Genomic DNA, 19,306 nt, shown 5'->3' on the forward strand with positions numbered 1-19,306 from the left:
TTTTAATTTTTTAGCCTTGACCATACAGTTGAGAAAGATAACCCTGGACCTGAATAGTGCTGCATATTAAACAACCCCAGAGTTGTTTGCTGCAATATTTTCATCCACTTATGAGGTGGAAGGAGATGTGAATGCCCTGCTGGCTCCAGTCTGCTTCTCCCATGCCCCTCCCTGCTCTCCTTCCATAAAAATTTGGTTTGGGTTGTGTGTTCTGTGTGTCTCTGCCTCATTCCCATTACCCTTCCCAGTGACAGAGACTTTTTTGGGCTGAGGCACGTTCTTCTTATGTAGACTCTTGTTTGAAAACTGTAAACAATTTGGGCTTGCTTAGGAATGTCAGGTGGCTTCCTGATTAAACACCCAACTACTTAATGTTGTTGCTATTTTAGTGTTTATAATGCTTTGCTGGAGGCTTAAGTAGTAAATTTAAAAAACTTTGTGTCTCGTGTGGTAATGCCTGTGAATGAATTCAGCTACAAGCAGGCAAATTAACAGGAAGTTGTTATTTTTTTTGCTGTATTTCCTTGTGAACTGTCTCACAGTCCAAAGGCTGTAATTGCTTCTGTGAAATCCTTACATTTTTACCCTCAAATCCTCCTTAGGGTCTCGGGGCTCAGGAGCAAGGAAATCCAGAACACATCAGGGTTAAGGTGAAAAACGACGTGCTGGGATTAGGAGCTACCGTCAATCACGAGGTGAGCACTGGACCCAGGGCAGGGAATGGATTCCATTTCAGCAAAAGCACAATTATTTGAATGGAATATTAGTGAAAACTGTAGTCACAGCTGCTGGTAGCATGTACCAAACAGGATTGTTTAGGTTTTCCAAGACAACCCTTTTCATTTCATTTCACTTTGGGGTGACTGTAGGAGCTGTGGCTGGTGTTACCACCTGTGGGGTCCCACCCACCAACAAGGATTGGATATATAATCCATTTACTTGGCTATATAATCTAGTTAATTTTCTTGGATATATAATCCAATTCATTTGCTTCTGAGAGTCTTAATATCTGTTTTGTAAAACTTGTGTTAGTTCTGAAGATTTCTGCCTTGTATTCATGTGGGTGATATTTACAGGACAACTGGATTGCTCATCAGGATGACTTCAACCAGCTTCTGGCTGAGCTGAATAACTGCCATGGACAGGGTGAAACAGGTAGGTTCATGCTTGGCTCAGTCAGATGCTGGAAGCTCAGCAGAGTTTCCATTCTGTGTCTTAAAAAAGTTCCTGAGGCCCAGTTTGTGATGCAAATAATATTTTGGATAAGGTTGAGAACTCCTTCCCCAAAATCACTGGGAGACAAAGGATGTGTTGCCATCTGTGAGCATGGATTTCTGGATCTCAGTGGATCAGTTTTTCTCTTAGCACTCAAAGAAAGGCTTTTTCTTGAGGAGAGAAAACATAAAATGTTTAACCTGTTTATTTCATCCAGGATCACAATATTTAAGACACTTTCCCTGGGTTGTACCTAGAGGAACGTTTCCTTCTTTATAAAGCACCCAGATTCTGTCTGAAGGCTCACAATCACTCAGCACTGCAATGCTTTGCCTTCCTTTTGCTGATGAACTGTCACACTTGGCTTCCGTGCTCCAGTGGCTTCTTAAATGCCTCCTGTTCCTGTCCATGGAGGGCTGCTCTGTAGCTTTTGCCTCAGAGTTCTACATCTCTGCTTTTAGTGTGGCATAAAGTGATTTTTGTAGCCCTGGTGTTAAGCACACAAGTGGGGAAACTTTCCTAAAAGGGCTATTTTTAAAGTCTTCTGGTTTTGAAAAGTTTCTTACAAACTGACCTTGCTTTGTGAAAATGAAGTTAGGAAGTTGTGGTGGGTGTGAGCTTAGAGAAAGAATTGGTTTATCAAGTGATTTATCATCTCTCCTTTAGTTAAATGCAGTTTAAACTCTGGTTTTGTATCTGAACACCTCTCTGGAGTGTTGTTAAACCAAGGGCTCCTGTTTGGACACAGCTTGTCCTTGTGCTGCTGGGGCACAATTGCCAGATTAGTGAATTTAGCAACTCTTCATTCATTCGTTCTTAACCTTTGAGCACTGAGTTTTCTAGGAGAAAAAATGTAGAAAGAAGAGGAAGAAAACCAGTTAGCAAGGAAGTTTTCTAATCCTGGAGTAATAGGATTAAAATTTTGAGCCTGATGCCTCAAAACACCTTCTTTAACTTGCTGTGCAAGCCGTCCTTGTGAAATCATGAGGCCACCCAGGACTCAGTGCTGTCACTCAGCTCCTGGAGAGGTAGGAGAGCATTTCATGGGGAAATTCCACAAGTTCCTGTCTCCCTGGAGAACTAAATCCTGCCCAAGTTGCAACTTGAGCCCTGGGAAGATCAGGGAGGTGTAACTGGTGGGAAACCTGCAGATGAGCAGAGAGCCAAAATGACTTGCCCAGGGCCATGGTGAGTCAGCAGAGGCAGGTTCAGGGAGCAAGGCTTGGCCCTGAGCTCTGCTCTCTTCCCTGGGTCACCTCATGCAAAGTGACCCTTGAGAACTTTTATTTCTCCCTGTTTCACTCAGTTCTTTTGGTCCTTTTAGAAGGTGGGATGATTTTTCAATGACCGAGAACAAATTTGGGTGCACCTTGGAAATTCCAGGTCAGAGTCACATTTGGTGACTTACGGAAAGGCATTGCTCTGAAACTTGTTTTTTTGGCAATTGTTGAAGCTGGCAAAGCTCATCCAGGAAAAGACTTTGCCTGCAGCTGTGCTGCAGGAGCAAATGTAACATTATTGGCCACCCTCCAGTTTCAAACTGCATTAAAAGTCAGCTGAAAAACTTCATTGTTCTTAAAGAACCGGTGCAGTTGCCAGAGCTGGATTGCAATTAGAGGTTGGAAAGGAAGGGCCCTGTGGGGGTTGATGCCAACATTCAGATACCCTCAGTGTCTGTAGCTTTAGCTGTCTTTTCCTTTTTTATTTTTCCTAGCAGGGCACTGAGTGAGGGCAGGTTTAGATTAGATTAAATATTAGGAAGAAATTCATCCGCTGGTGGCGAGGCCCTGGCACGGGTTGCCCAAAGAAGCTGTGGATCCCTGGAAGTGTCAAAGGCCAGGTCAGACAGAGCTTGGAGCAACCTGGGATAGTGGAAGGGAGTTGGGACTCCATGGTCTTTTCCCACCCGAACCATTCTATAATTCCTGGCTCTTTTGCTGAGATCCTCAGTGATGGTGACTGTCTCTTTCCCATGGATAAAAAATGGGAACACCCTGCAGTGCTTTGGCACATCCACCTCGATCACATTTGCTGCAGAAATGCCACTTTAGTGGCTTTATTGCCCTGACTAAATTGCTTTAAAAAGCACATTAATACTCCTGCAGTGCTTGCTCAGTTTGTCAGAGGATTTTCCAGTCCCTGGAAGACACAGGGATGTGTTTCCCTGCCCACTGCAAGTGCCAGCATGCTCTGTAGTGAAATTCCTCCCTGCAGGCACGAGGCGGTGCTGCTGCCCCTTTCCCTGTAGGAATAACGTGGAGGAGGAAGGCTCTGTGGAAACCTTTTGCTGTGTAATGCTCCTTTTGCTACCAGGAGGTTGGAAACCAGACTCAAGTGCTGCATGGCTCTCAGGATATTTTTGTTGTGATCCTTGCTTTTCCCACAGACCCTTTGTATTGAGGATTTTTTTGTTAAAACCTGGATTTGCTGGTCCTTTCTCTTCCCATTAGTGTGGGAGTGGGAGAGTGGGTTTCAGCCTGCTGGCCCTCAGCTCTCCTGCTGCAGGCTGGGGATTTCAGTTTTAGCTCAGGGATTCATCAGGTGGCACTGCCTTTTAAACAGGGAAGTACTGGAGCTCCAGTGTCTGAACAGCTTGAGCAGCAGAGCTTTCCAGGGTGGGATCATAAGAAAAATGTGACTCAGCTTGGCCCTCAGGGTATGGGTTGATTTCCCTACCCATCCCACAGGCAGGAAAAAAACACCTCACCATAGTAACTTTCTGTGGAGTTACAGAGCAAAGACTGCTGTGGTGCCTCTTTTCAGGACTAGTAAGGCAGTAATTAACTGTACAACAGGTTAGTTCTCCCTTTCTGGCAATGTTTTGTAAATTAACATGTTCTGTGGCTGCAAAGAGAACATTTGTACCCCCAAAATAACCTGCCACAGCAGAGGAACGTGATCTCAGTGCTGTTAAATAGTGAGCTTAATCCTTCACATGGCCTTAACCTGCTCACAGTCTCCCAAAGTACTGCTGAGTGACTCTGGGACTGAGCCAGCCCCAGAAACAATTCCCAGAGGACAGTTTAGATGCAGTCCCTCTTCTGGAAGCCTGGAAAATGAGATAATAGGGATGTGGCAATTTGTTCTAGCTGGCCTTAGGGACAGAAAAGCTTTGTCACCATTCAGTTTCCTTACACAGATGTATCAGCTTATGTCCAAATAAAGGTATTTTGGGTAGGGTTAGAAATGAAAATCCTGGTTGCGGGGGGGGGGGGGGTTCCCCCCTTTTCCTTTCTGCTCAATCAATATTTTATTTCCTACTATTTCTTGCATCTTTCTCAGACTGTGGTGCTGGAGATACTGTATGAAAAACAGCACTATTATTGTTCTTTTAGCACAGAGATGGATTTGCCTTTGACCTGGAGTACCTGTATCTGCCTTTTCAAATTACATTGGATTGGAAATGGGAAAGAAAGGGGATGGGGCAAAAAAAGAAAATCAAGCATTGACATATTTCTGATAAAACTTGGAGTGCTTTCTTCAGTAATACTTTATGATATGTTGTTGATTGGATTTTGGGAGAGAAGGTTAATTACACTGATGTTTGAATTTGGTGCTTAAGTGCCTCTAACAGAACTGGACTCTGTTTGCATGGGTTGTTTTTTTTTTTTAGCATCCTCAGTGAAAAAGCAGAAAAAGACATTCAGCCTTGAAGAAAAATCCAAATCTTCCAAGAAACGTGTCCATTATATGAAGTTTGCCAAAGGTGAGAGGAGTTTTGTTGTTTCATAAGCCCTGGCCAGGATTAGAACAAACCCTGCTCAAGGTGATCTGTTGCCTTGTGGAGTCTAAATTTGGCAAGTAAAACCTGGGTATAGAAACACCCCCTGCAGCTACTTGCTTAAAGCTCTAATGTTGCTGTTCCTCTATATTTTGGGCAATTTTGAGTGGCCTTAGGCTGCTGATGTTGGGAATGAAACAATCCCCTAGTGAAGGAACTGAATAAAGGAGCAGCAGATATTCCAAGTGGGCAGGGATGGGAGCAAAGGCAAAGGTGAGATGGGAGTGACTTGGGCATCTGTGTGGCACTAACCCCTGCAATCCCCAGTAACCTCTGCTCAGAGATCATGTGGATGAGATCAGGGATCAGATTAAACCTGCATGAAGGAAGAGGAAAGCCCTCTTACATCGACCAGGTACTTTATGGGATAAATTAGGGCAGCCAGAAAAACTGTCAAGAATTTGTAGAGTTTAGTAATTTCTTTCTTTCTTAGAGTGATGACATTATTTCAGTCAGCTCAGGTCCTGGCCCTTGACAGTTGTTCAGTCCTTTCCCTTTTGTTCTGTTCCCCTTTCACACGGTGTGTGCCCATTTCAGGGCATGGATAGGATCAGTTTCCACTAATGGCTGATTTATTAAACTGAAAGCTCTGTGTAATGTTTTCTGACAGCAAATGCCTCTGCTAAAACAGAGCTAATTGATACCTGAATGGAGGCCAGATTTTCATATCAGGGTTTGGGATTTTTGGTGAAATAATTCAACCTTGAAGTCCAAGCTGTTAACATGAGCCTGCCACTTTATGACATTAAACAACTAAATTAGTTCAGGCAAGTACAGAGGCTGTGGCCTGTTTGAGCAAAGAGGATTTCTTTTGATTTGGATTTAACCTTTTACTAAATATAGAGGAAAAAAAGAAGTGTCTTTTGAGCATGTAAAATACAGCTCAAGGCTTTCATATTCACAATATCCCAAATTTGTTTGGTCACATTTCCACAAGGCAGCCCCTCATTTGCTTGTACCCTCTGTGGCCTGACACAGGGAAATTTTCCTTTTTCAGGGAAAGAGGAAAAGTTATTTGAGAAGGGCTTGTGTTGTCGTGGCCCTTGTTGTTGAATCCAGTCCTGCTTCCTTTCAGACTAAACAAGACAAGCTCACACAAAAGCGGGAGAAGGGAACAGCGACGGCACCAAACGCGGCTTCCGCTCCTGGGGCTGGTTTGGAGCCTCTCTGCTGGAGGAACAGCCACCCCTGGATCTGGGAAATACACCCCAAGCTCAGATTAAATCAGCTGCTTTTCTAGTAGCTGCTCCCCTGTGATGCTGCAGAAGGTTGGGGCTGTCAGCTGAGCTGGTTTTCTGTTAGAGGAAAAATGGGGGATACGTTCAGGGGGAGTCACGGAAAGGAAGTACAGCCTGAAAACAGGAGCAGGAGGATTTTAGGTGTCACATTCCACGCCTTGGCCAAGAGAAAGCTGAGAACAACCCCAGTGTCTTCCAGCTTGCTTGGACAAGGCCACTTTGAGGCAGTGCAGTGAGGCAGCAGGAAGCTGGGGAACACTTGCTCTTCTAGGCTGCTGTGTCTCTTTACCCTCCAGGGACACTTAAGGATCCCAGGAAAAAGAAGATTTTGTGATTTTTTTTTTTTTCTGTTTGGGTTTCTTTGGCCATTACAAGATTCATTTTGAGGTCACTGATTTTCAAGTGATTGAGGCCCCAGCAGATTCTTAACAAGTTGAACTGTCTGGTTTAATTTTGTTTCTTTAACTTTTGCTGACCTTTTCCAAAAGAATTTTCTGACAGAGTCAGTGGACAACTCAACAACTCCTGCACTGTGGAATTGGCTAAACCTTTGCCTGTATCTCTCAATCACATCACACTCTCCTGCTTCCCTCTCCTTGCTCCATGTCTGATATCCAGCTCATTACACAACAATCTGATGGCAATAATGGCCCTCCTGGAAATCTTTGCTTCACCCTTGAAATGGTTTTGAGTTGGAATAACCCAGTGTTTGGCAGAGGTGGAGGTTTTGCTTTTAAGGAGCAACATCAGAAGTCAGAGAAGAGTCCCCACTGAGTAAAAATGGATTTTTTTTTTTTTCATTGTGTGGAGGAGCTGTAACTCCCTAATTCTGTCAGAAATGGGGAATCCTCTTGAGAATCCAAAGATCCCAGTGCATACACACATTTCCTCTTGTGTGCCTTCATTTAGTGGCCTTAGCATAGAACCACAGCATGGTTTGGCTTTGAAGGGACCTTACAGTTCATCTAATTCCACCCTCCTGCCATGACAGGGACACCTTCCACTATCCCAGGTTACTCCAAGCCCCATCCTACCTGGACTTCCTGATTTTTGTTTATGTCCAAGAGCAATTCCTCTCTGTCTGTGGGTCACACTGTTACCAAAATGCATCATCAGATGTGAAAGTTTTGGGGTTTTTCCCTCTCTTTACCCCTTCCAGGTAAGGATCTCTCGTCACGCACTGAACAGGACCTGTCCTGCATTTTTGGGAGAAGGCAGAAGAGTGCCAAGACCCAGGTAAACAAGAATCTTCTCCTTTCTCTTATTTCCTTGTTTATTATCCCTTATAACAAAATGTCCAAATGTCTTCTGCCTATTTGTTTTTTCTACTTGAAGTGCTGTTCTTGAATTCTCAGGAAATAAGAGTAAATTTAATCCCTGTTTTTTGTGGATCATCATGATGTAACTTCTTTGGAGAGAGGGAACTCCAGTATTTTAATTTTTTGGTAGGAAATGTACATCACAAAGAAGAGTTTTGCTTGACCTGAATGGCCAAAGGTTGGACTTGATGCTCTCAGAGGTCTTTTCCAACCTAAATGATTCTGTGAAAGATCCATGAGAATATCCAAAATAAAATTGGACATTCAGTAGCAACTGGGAAATCTCCACAAACTGCCCTTATTTTCACAAAAATTGGGAAAGGCTGAGCAGCTGCAAAAGATTCAGAGGTGGTCTGAACAGTGATAAATATTTGATGAGAAGACCTTTCCCCTGACTTTGGGTAATGAGATCCAGGTTTGGACCAGTTTTTATTTTATTTATGTGTTCATTAGCGTTTTCACTTGAAGAACACAGACCAGCTTAATCAGTGGATAAAATAACTGTGACATGAGCAATATCCAGAAAAATTATTTGGAAAAAATAACATCTGGAAAAGCACAAATGAATATATTGCAGGAATTGCCCAGTTGGTTCCAAGTTCTTGGAAATCTCTGGTTTTAAGAGGAAGATGGGACTTGAAATTGAGTGGAAATTTCTGGAATATGCTGCAGTGTGTGATACCTTGCTCCTTGTGCTCTTGGAAGTTGTTGTGGAACTTCACTGCAGGTCACTGGGAGCTGAAATAAGGATTTGGGAACTTGTCTCTGAGAGCTGTTGAGGCTCTCATATCCTGTGGGTGAACTTGTCCCGGGGAACTCTGTTGGTTCTGATCACATAAATACACCCTGGATCTTCTCCTTGGCTCCCTTGCTGTCAGATCAATGGGAAGCAGGACAAACTGGGATTTAAAGCAGCTCAGCACTGCTGGGGTTGAGGGAGCAGATTTTGCCCATTCATGAGTTGTCTCAAGTAGTTGGTATTGTTTTCTGTCTGTGTTCTACATCTTTTGAAATTCAGAGTTGGAAAGTTGCTTCTTCTGGGAATTTTTCCTGCAGATTATTTGCTCTTTTGTGTATAAACACTGCAAATCACATGGATTTTATGAAGGGTGTCTAAGTTTGTGCATGTTTTTGCCAATCCCTTGACAGATGCAGTGGTTGGCTGATGGCTGCTGTGCAGATTTCCTGAAATGGTTCAACATTCTGGCAGAAAAGTCACAGACTGTTCCCTCCTAAGCACCCAAATTTCCTCATGCAAATCCAGGCAGGAGGGCACAGAATTTGGAGCTGCATTGTTGTCTTCTGGCTGCTGCTGAGCAGCCACAGGGGGAGGAAGCCAGAGGCAGCACAATTGCTTCCCCCAGCTCCCCCTTCTCCTTCTCTTCATGGATCAGAGATCTGTGGAGTTTGCACAGAACAGAAGTGCATTGCTCAGGCCCTCCAGCTCTGAGCAGTTTCATTGCACTACACCCATGAACTCTTACGATCCCTTTCCATCATGTTCTGGAGCCTGGTCCTTAAGGTGGCACAAAGAGAAGTGCCCTGTGAGGCTTTGCAGGAATTCTCTGTGTTGGCCTTCTGGTTTGAAATCCCTGAGCTCTGCTGTGGCACAGAGCTCCCTGCAGGAGCAGGAAAGTGCTGCCATTCTCCTGGAAATGAGTTGTTCCTACATGGAGATGAGGTAGGAAGGGCCCTGGTGCCCAGCAGAGCCCTGGGTTTTCCTGCAGGTTGTAGTAGGCTCCAGTTCCCTTCAAATTTCAGCTCCTACAACCCTGGGCTGCTTTCCCTGGGGACAGGAGAAGGACTTCCATACTTCCAGAGGAGCCAGAGCTGCTCCTATCCATGAATCTGATTGCAGGTTCCCAGCTGTGGCTGCAATGGAGATGATACATGGAAGTACCCCTGTTGATCCTGGAAAAGCTGGAGCAGTGGCCACAGGAATCTCATGGATTTTAAAAGACCAAGTGCTGGTTCTGCATCTGGATCAGGGCAACCCCTGGGATCAATCCAGTCTGGGGATGAAGGGATGGAGCAGCCTTGGGAGAAGGACTTGAGGGGGCTGGTGGCTGAGAGCTGGACATGACTCAGCCCAGAAACCCCTGGAGGTGTTGAAGTGAATTCAGAGGCGGCACCAGGAAGATCAGAGGGATGGAGCAGCTCTGCTGTGAGGAAAGGCTGAGGGAACTGGGATTGTTCAGCCTGGAGAAGAGAAGCTTTGGGGTGACCTAATTGTGGCACTCCAGTACCTGAAAGGAGCTACAAGAAAAATGGATAGAGACCATTTACAAGGACCTGGAGGGACAGGACACAGGGAATGACTTCAGACTTACAAAAGACAGAGTTAGATGGGATTTGGGAAGGAATTGTTCCTTTTGAGGGTGGGGAGGCTCTGGCACAGGTTGCCCAGAGAAGCTGTGGCTGTCTCTGGATCCCTGGAAGTGTCCAAGGCCAGGGTGGATGGGGCTTGGAGCAACCTGGCATAGTGGAAGGTGTCCCCACCCATGGCAGAGGGTGGATCTTGATGATCTCCAAGGTCCCTTCCAACCCAACCCATTCCACGATTTTATATCTTGAACTCTCTGAGGCTCTTTCTGAGGTACCATCTCCCTCCTCCCTTGAGAAGCATTCAGCACACATTTGATGTGCAATGAATGACCCCAACAGAGCTACAATTCCACTCTGGATTTTTTGACAGAGATTATCAGCTTAATTCTTTTTCCCTTATTTCTATTTGTTTCATTCTGGGATCAGAAAAACTTGAGTGCAACTTCATGGGAAGATGCAGGAACTGCTTTTCACAGAATCACAGAATTGCTGAGACTGGAGGAGACCTGGAGGTCTCCAGAGGAGTCACCTGTACAGAGCAGGGTCAGCTATGGCAATTTCTTCAGGACTTTGTCCAGAGTTTTGATTATCAGCCTGCCCTAAAGCCTCCACTTTAAGCCCATGACAAAATTTCAGGGGGTGGATAAAAGAGGTCACTTAAGGGGCAGAAGAGATCATAGAATCATGGGATTGTTAAGGCTGGAAAAGACCTTTACAATCCTCAATTCCAAGCCTGTTCACCACTTTGCTGTGTCTTCAGGTGCTATAGCCATCTGTTTCTTGAACACTTGCAGGGATGGTGACTCCTCCACTTCCTGAGCAGCCTGTTCCAGTGCTGGACAACCCTTTCCATGAAGAAATTTTTCATAAATCCAATCTAAATCCCCCCACTCTTGCATTAGGTCTGGCTGGTTGGCTGATGTCACACCAAACTGTCTTTAGAGGTTAGGAAAAGAGAAGAAAAAAGCAAAACAGGGGGAATTCCATCTGTGCTTATGCTCCCAGGGGAATTAGTGGGAGAATTCAAGGCTCAGTGAAGGTCTCCGGACCAGCAAGATAGTCCTGGCTCTTCTGTAGAAAATCTTGTCAAAAATCTGTCACCCCTGAACTGCTGCAGTGATGAACAGAGTCTCAACAAATCAGATGTGTCACTGTCCCAGTCAGTCCTGCCCACTCCTTTCCAGTGTGGTCATTAGAAGTCATTCTGTGGTCTTGACTGTGCAAGTAGCCTTTGGCAGGAGATGCTCTGTGTGAGCTGAATCTGAGCTCTCTGAACTGTGGGGCTGATCTCAGACTCCCTTTTTATCTGTCTCAGTGGCCAGGGATTGGTCTGGTAATGGATCCTTTCTCTTGTTCCACACCAGCTCTGCAGCAGTAAGTGGGGAATGTTGAATCTTGGATTATCTACCTTATCAAAGGAAGAGGGAGTTGGCCAGAGGACTGTAAAGATTGCAAAAGAGGGGAATTGCAAAGGATGTGGAAGGAAATGCTGATTGCCCCTGAGGGTCAAAAGGAGTTTCTCTAGAAGTAATAAAACTACAATGCTGTTGTTTTGATGGGTCTGGGATATGTGTTACTAATCAGAGGCAATTGCAACCTTTAATTCTCCTGAATGTTCAACATAACAGTCCTTTTTTTAAAATTATTTTTGATAAATCATGTGTCCAACTCAAACCTCCTTAATAAACTACACAGGGACCTTTGTTTAAAACAAAACACAAAAAAAAATACAAGTCAAAAAAACGAGGTGGGGAAGAAAACAATGGCTGGGCTTCAGAGTGGACCTAAATTGAAAACGTCTGCAGTTTTTCCCAGGGAGAGCAAGTGATCGAAAATATTGAATTGTAATTATGATGCTCTCTGGAGACCTGCAGTGAGGACCTGTTTTGCAGGCTAAGATCTGCCAGACTTGTTTTTTGCCACCACTTTTCCCTGTGATTTTCTCACTTGCTTAGGAGCACTGGGAGCTGGGGAGACAGAAAAACAAATTCCATTAGTTCCTATCTGGTTGAACTTCCTGGAACCCCCACTATTTTTTTTGCTTCTCAGAATTTCCTTCCTCCATCCAGCTGTGTTTCCTGATGGAGCCTTATCACTGGAGAAAATGCTCCTGAGTGAAGCTGAGGATTTGGGAATGAGCTGCAGACGGTCCCAACTTGGATGCTGAACAACATGATTCTGGCACTGATTTCACTCTGGGGGCTGGGGGGAGCAGCTCTGATTTGCTCAAACCCTGTTGGAGATGCATAAAAACCTGAGTGTTTTGCATCCATCTCACATGCATGGCTCATGCCATTCCATGAGTAATCTGCTTCCTCCAAGTTTGTGTAACTTGGATGTAAACCTGCGTAAGTTCCCTTAAGCCACCCAATCCAAGTAGCCCGAAAGTCTCAGGCTTGCAGTGATTTCTTCCTTGTTAGGCATTAGAAATGGAACTGTCCACCCCTGGTGCTTTTTCACTTTTTTTTTAATCAGGAAATTGTCTTCTGACACATTTTGCAGAACTTCCTCAACTGATTTATATTTCCCAGCACTTATCAGAAAAGCATGTTGGCTAATCTTAAGGGACATAGCTGAAAATCCATTAAAGTCTGGCTGTGCCATGGGCTCCCTGAAGTTATGGGTGAACTGAATACATTCCCTGCACCTCGACTTTCTCTCTGCAATATACCAATCATGACATTGGTGTTTGTGTGGTTTCATAATTGTGACTTTTAGGAAGTTGCAAGTTTAATCCTAGGGTTTTTTGTTTTTTTTTACCTTTGACCAAATTTGTTGCAGGGTTAGCACATAAATTAATTTGCTGCTCCCTTCTTTGGCAACGCCAGAGAAGGGAGAAAAACCTGCAGAAGAGGAAAATTAGTTACAAATTAACACAGATTTTTTCACTGTTCTGCTTTGGAGACCATGGTTAGCATGAGGTATTTGGGACTGAGAAGCAGAACAGGAAAAAAAAAGACATCAAAAACCTGGAGAGAGTCCAAAAGGATTTAGTAAAATGGGAGACAGGGTTAGAGGGCATGTCCTAGAAGGAGAGAGTGGAGGAACTGGATACGTTCATCTCAGAAAAGAGGCAGAAAAAAGATGACCTCTCTGCCTATAAATACCTGGGGGTCATGGAGAGGGAGGAGCAGAGGAAGGGAAGGGACAGTAATCAGAGTAGGCAAAAGCCAGGAATGGGACTCGGGGTGAGAACTTCAATTAGAAAAAGGAAGACTCAGACTTACTCTTCAGCAGGCTTCCTCACAGTGATGTCAGCAGGGCACTGGAGGAGTCTCCTGAGGGAAATCCCAGGTCCTCAGTGAGTGACGCCAAGAAAAAAGATGAGTTTAACACTTCTAGACCCGTTGGGATGGGCAGAGATGGATCAGTTTAAGTAAAACATCTCCCAGCAGCTGTTCTGTGAGCGGCTCCAGTGCTGAAGTTGGATTCCTGTGGTTATGTTGTGCTTGGATTCTGTGTGGCTGAAGGAGATGAGCTCATGCAGGAATCCCTGTCCTTGTGCACGTGGATCTCTTGGCCTTCCCTGTTCAGTCATGAAATATTTTGGAGTCTTTGTATCTTTGAAACCTCTGCTGCTTCGACCAGCATGTTTTACTTGCTTCAGAATTTTAGTCCCAAGTGGTAGGACAAGGGGGAATGGTCTTGAGATGAGGCAGGGGAGGTTCAGATGAGACATGAGGAAAAATTGTTCCCTGTGAGGGTGATGAGGCCCTGGAACAGGGTGTCCAGAGCAGCTGTGGCACCTTCCATCCCTGGAAGTGTCCAAGGCCAAGTTGGACGGGGCTTGGAGCAGCCTGGGAGTGGAAGGTGTCCCTGCCCATGGAAAAGGGTGGAATGGTTTAAAGTCCCTTCCCACCCAAACCATTCTGTGATTATTATCAAGGGATTTTTACAGCTTCTGTAGTACTGCAGGAACTTCTTTGGCCTCTCCAGTTCTGCTCTGCACCCCACCATGGACTTTTAACAGCCAAAAGGGTCAAAGAGAAGAGAAAAAAACAACCCAAAACCAGATTCTGCTAGCACTGAGCAGTCAAGGCATTCTCCTGTGCCTGAGGAGCAGGCAGGGCAGGCTGGTGACACAAAGTGACAAGAAGGACAACAGGACAGTACAGCTGAAGGGCTAAATCACAGAACCACAGAAGGTTGGATGGAACCTTAGAGCTCATCCAGTTCCAAGCCCCTGCACAGGTGGTACAGGTAGGGCAAATCTGGCAGCACAGACCCATGGAAAGCTGATCTAAAGCCCTGTTGCTTTGAGTTGGTAACTTGCAACATCCTACATAGCAAATCAGAAAATTAATTAGGCTCAAGGTGTTAATTTGGGTCATATATTTAATAATTTTCCATTAATATGAGAGTGTTTCAGGAGCACCAGGAAGAATTTCTTTTACCCAGCATTCTGTCCTAGTTGTGCTTTTGATAAAAAAAAAGGAAGAGCAAAGTATTGATGTTTTGTTGCCTATTCTATAAGCACCTTGTTAATCAACTGGAGGATAAATTATTGCTGTCCAGATATCAGGAGAGAGGGAGAGGAGGAGATATCTCCCAATCTGGAAGTAAGGGTGCTTTTTCTTTCTCTCTTCATTGGAGAAGTCTTCCCTCCACATTTGTTCCTTGGGGGGGTTGTTAAGGAACAGAAACAAAACTGGGGGGAGCTCTTTTGATTTATCTTCTCTCCTTCCCTTTTGGTCACTTCCAGAGACTTAAAGAGCCAAGTTGGCTTTAATGTGTTACCATTAGAGACCAGGCATTAGCTGGAATAACCCATCCTGCCTCACAGTGAAAAATATCCCTTGATTGGCTAATTAATCAGTCAAAGGGGAATGACATGGCCCTCTGCTTGAGGGACTCTGCTGCACAGGTAAACAGGTCATTGATAAATGGTTTACCCACAAATTCATATATCAAGACAACTTAGTCATTTTTTAACTACACTTGGTGTGAAAGCTGTGCTGTGTTTTTTGGAGGTGGGTTTTTGCTGCCTTTGCTTTTTTTTTGCATTGTGGAAGCTTTTAGGCTGTGGAAGTTTGTAAGAGGAAAAGGCCAATCAGAACTTTGTCACTTTGTCTGGTTTTTTTCTTTTTAGAAGGAAAAAAAAAAAAAAAAACCCTCAAGAATTTCTTTCCCCTCTCAAAAAGAGGAAATCATTGGCATGGCTTTGTGGTGAGATTGAGTGGGTCTGAAATCAGGATGGCTCAGTTGCTTTTGTCATTTAAATATCCTGAGGTTGCTCAGTTGGTCATATCCAGTCCTCAGGCCCTGCATGGACAAAAAAATATATCTATAAGTGGATCTGATTAAACAATTTGGAAAAACCTGTGGTGTAAGAGGTAGGTCTGTGTTGGTAAAAGGCTTTAACTGAGCTGATTTCCTATTGGCTTTTGGCATTTCTGTGCTGGACCTTATCATCTGTATATTTTATAACACCTTGTCCTGCAAAGGTGGTTCTCTTCACTGAGATTTAGAGAAAAAAGGAGGGGAAATAAAAGCAAATTAAAAGGGGAGAGAGGAAACCCAGCTCTAAATTAAATTGCATAAAAATGTGATTTAGAAACACTTTTATCCATGGGGTAAATAGGGTTAAAGCAGTGGAATCGTGTAAAGGACCACAAAACAATGTTTGGCATAGCTGCTTAACTGGGTGCTCAAAACAAATCCTAATTGTGCTTTTTTTCTTGTAATTTTCTCTTTTTTTTTTTTTTTTTTTTTTTTTTTTAAGTGTGTATTATGTGAGAAAGTTACACACCAGTACCTAAGAATATGGGTTTGGCTTCTAGGGAATAAACCTCACATTATTTTTTGTCCTGTGTAATCCCTTCCTCCCAAGCAGCCCTTGCCATGAGCCTGAGCTTTATAGATCAGCTTTGTTTTGTTTTTCCTTTTAAAAATATTTGTCTGATCAAAGAGCTTTCCTTAAAAATAAAAAAAAAATTGAAAAAAATATGCAGTGCAGCAGTTCAAAACAAGGAAAAGTACCTTTTTTTGATCCTATCATAACAGGATTTGTATATGGAAGTGTGAAGTAAGCAGGTGGCTTCCTGTTGATTTTTAAGCCAGGTGGGCAAGTTCTTGGTGATGAGTTGGTCTCCCTCCCTACCCTGCCTTCCCTGGGGCAGGAATTTGCTCATTCCTGTGTCTGGAGGGGTGGAATTTGGGCTGAACTTGTGGGGATAATGCTGCTGTGGGAATGAGAGGGGAAACAGCAGCTTGGTCTCTCTCAGAAATCAGGGATTAGGGTACATTTTATTACCTCCAAGGTGGCAGCTGGATCTGTTCAAGCAGCCTGCAAGGACTGGGTGTTCACAGCAATCTGATTTCTGCTGACTTAGTGTCATTAAAGGGTGTCTAACCTTCCTCCTAGGGTGTCTTCTGATTTTTGGCTCATCAAACTCATTATGAAACTGCTGGTTGGTTCAGATGGGTTAAACAAACCAGAAGCTGGAGCAAAGGAAATGATTCAGCCTGAGAAAGTGCTTAAAATCTAAAGAAACAAGCTTTTCCACTTCCATTCCAGTATTTCAGCTTCTCTGCTGGATGGTTCTTTCTTCAGCTGTGAAAATTTGCTTTTTTAACTCTCCAGGTAGGAGAAATATCTGGTGCAGGAGAGTGACTTAGTGGTAAAGTTCCCCACCAGTGTCCAAACTGGTTCTTTGTCTCTCTGAGCTCTCTCCAGCTCCCTGGCATGTTTGCAAACTTGGCCATTTGAATTTAGTTTAGGCTTATTTGAGTTTTCCCAAGATTAAGACAAGGTTAAGAAATCCAGTGTCTGTTTTTCACTACATCTGCAGCCTCCCTCTGCAACCACCATCAATCCCAGCATGTTTCCTTTGAACAATTATGGTGTTGCCGTAGAGCGAGGGACAAATGTGACAAAAGTGCTGATTAATGTCATTCATTTGACCATCTGTTAATAACTATGCATATCCCTCAGCTAAGGAAAGAGGAAGACGATGATGGGAAGACAGATCATGCAGGGTGGTGCCTTCTGTGCTCAGGTGGCTTCAGCTTTGAAAGATGTGTCCCTTGTCAGGATCCTGGTGATGAGGACTTGCTGTTCTCCCCCATGGAATACGCTGTGGGAAAGGTCTCAGATTTGGAGTTAAGGATGAATATTGTCCTGCTTTGATTTGTTGAGAGGAAAAGCAGGGATTTATAGACCTGTTAGAATGTTAAAGTCACAAGGATAATCCTAGGGCTGGAGCTCCTCTGCTCTGGAGCCAGGCTTGGAGAGCTGAGGGTTTTTACCTGGAGAGGAGAAGGATCCAGGGAGAGCTCAGAGCCCCTTCCAGGGCCTAAAAGGGCTCCAGGAGAGCTTGAGAGGGACTTGGGACAAGGGATGGAGGGACAGGACACAGGGAATGGCTTCCAGCTGCCAGAGGGCAGGGTTAGATGGGATATTGGGAAGGAATTCTTGGCTGTGAGGGTGTTGAGGCCCTGGCACAGGCTGGCCAGAGAAGCTGTGGCTGCCCCTGGACCCCTGGAAGTGTCCAAGACCAGGTTGGAGCAACCTGGGATAGTGGAAGGTGTCCCTGCCCATGGCAGATGGTGGAACTGGATGATTTAAGGTCTTTCCCACCCAACCCATTCCATGATAACAACTGAAATCAGCCACAGAAGAAAACTTGAGAGTTTTCCTGAGTTGGGCAGAGTTTGGATATTCTGCTGAAGAGATTCCAAAATGTCCATGCATGCAGCAGGGTCTGAAATCTTCCCTCCACTGGATTAAGGGATGTGATCCTTCTGTGGTGTGTAGTTTGTCCCTTCTCTCCTTGGGGACAGCTGGCTGTGCCCTTGGGTGTTTGGATTTGAGGAGTTACAGCGCTACAAACCCACTGGGTGTGGGGAGGAGAGGCTGGAGCTTGGTCTGGCTTTGGAGTAGGGGGTGCTGCTGTCTGGGATCATTAATTCCTCAGAAATTTTTGGTTGTAGCCTGGGATGGACCTCCAGAAGGTTCTGCTTCAGTGATCCTGGTGGAAAGTTCTGGAATCCCTCAGGATCCAGAATTCCCAGGGTGGTTTGGTGGCCACCTTGCAACTTCCTCTGCTGGAGTTAAAAACCAGCACATGTTGGATAAACTTTCAGCTCCCACAAAAAGTCAGGATCAAAGATGATCTCACCACAGGTAGTAGAGTGGACAGAGGCTGAGAAGTGTGCCTCCACAGCAATCAGTTTTTAATTTTTTACTTACTGGGATTTATTTTAAACCTGCTCTGATTCACCAGGAGCTGACTTTTCCCAAGTTCTGGGAAGTGTTTTTGACAGCAGAATCCAGCCCAGCTCAGGGTAACTCTGATCCTTGTGTCACCTGTGTGGTACAGGTTTTTTTTTAACAAATGAAGGGAAGATCAAAAATATTGCATGCCCTAAAATCCTGTTTTCCAGAGTATTGAAGAATTTAAATGTCACTCAGTGTTTCAATACTTGAAAGAAAATTATTTATTCTCAATATTTTTTACAAAGAAATATCTGAGCTTGGGAGCAGAAGAAAGTTTCTGTAGTACAAGGTAGGCAAAGGCTAATGCTAATTAGGAAATGTTTTCTAGTTCACAGAAAACACAATTTCTTTTTCTTAAAATTTCTAAAAAATATATTTTAATTTCAAATTGTCAGCTTGTGTATTTTGCAATGAATATTTGCAGTTACAAAAATAGCAATTCCTGCAAACATCTTGCTGTGGTCAAGTGCAAGCTTGAAGGTGCTTTTTTATTATTCATTAAACCACTATATGTCATAAGGGAGTAAAAAATCTTAGATGAGGAAAAAAGCAAGCAATTTCATTATTTTAGGAAACCCTTTATTTATATATTTATTCTTTGATGTCTCATAATAATAATAGGGGGTTTATATTTAGTGGAGAAAAAGAGGAACGGTTCAGTAAATAAGCAGAAGGTTTTTGTTGCTTCTCTCCAAATCTCATCTACTGCTTAGACTCTTAAAAATATTGAAAAAGCACCAAACACTCCAAGTGCCTGGAAAAGTTCTCAGGTTTCTTGAAATATTTGTAAAGTCCTCTGGGTATCAGTGGATGTGGAATTTCTCTCCAAATACTAATGGATCAAGCCACTAAGAAATTTGATATGAAATATGTCAAAGACAACATCCCAAATTCTGTCTTGGTGCATTTGGGGCACTGCTGACTCTCCATGTCCCTGCTGTCACATCCAAGCAGAAGCTGTTCCTCCAACAATTCCCAAATTATTTTAGAGCTTCAGATCTTTATTGACTTGCCTGGCTCAGCTCATACCAGTGTCAGCTCCTTGATCAGTTTGTAAACACCACATTTAGCCCAGTGGATTATTAAGTTTTCTAAATATCTCCTTTTTCTAAGGACTCAGTGCAGTGATAGCACCAGTTCAAAACTCCAGTTGTTCCATGAAGACCACCCTAATATATAAATTATATAAATTATATAAACCTCCAGGTGC

At 43.9% G+C, this 19,306-nt stretch overlaps 1 protein-coding gene across 1 annotated transcript in view; it reads left to right on the forward strand.

The window, feature by feature from the left end:
* Positions 1–19,306, forward strand: part of PINX1 (PIN2 (TERF1) interacting telomerase inhibitor 1) — a 61,603-nt gene that overhangs the window by 7,302 nt on the left and 34,995 nt on the right. Inside the window, exons 3-6 of the mRNA XM_009096192.4 lie at positions 603–695; positions 1,077–1,155; positions 4,829–4,921; positions 7,394–7,470. Of these exons, the coding sequence (XP_009094440.2) occupies positions 603–695; positions 1,077–1,155; positions 4,829–4,921; positions 7,394–7,470 (342 nt within the window). The remainder of the gene's footprint in view (positions 1–602; positions 696–1,076; positions 1,156–4,828; positions 4,922–7,393; positions 7,471–19,306) is intronic.

The sequence above is a fragment of the Serinus canaria genome, chromosome 3, assembly GCF_022539315.1.
Source record: "Serinus canaria isolate serCan28SL12 chromosome 3, serCan2020, whole genome shotgun sequence".
Taxonomy (NCBI): domain Eukaryota; kingdom Metazoa; phylum Chordata; class Aves; order Passeriformes; family Fringillidae; genus Serinus; species Serinus canaria.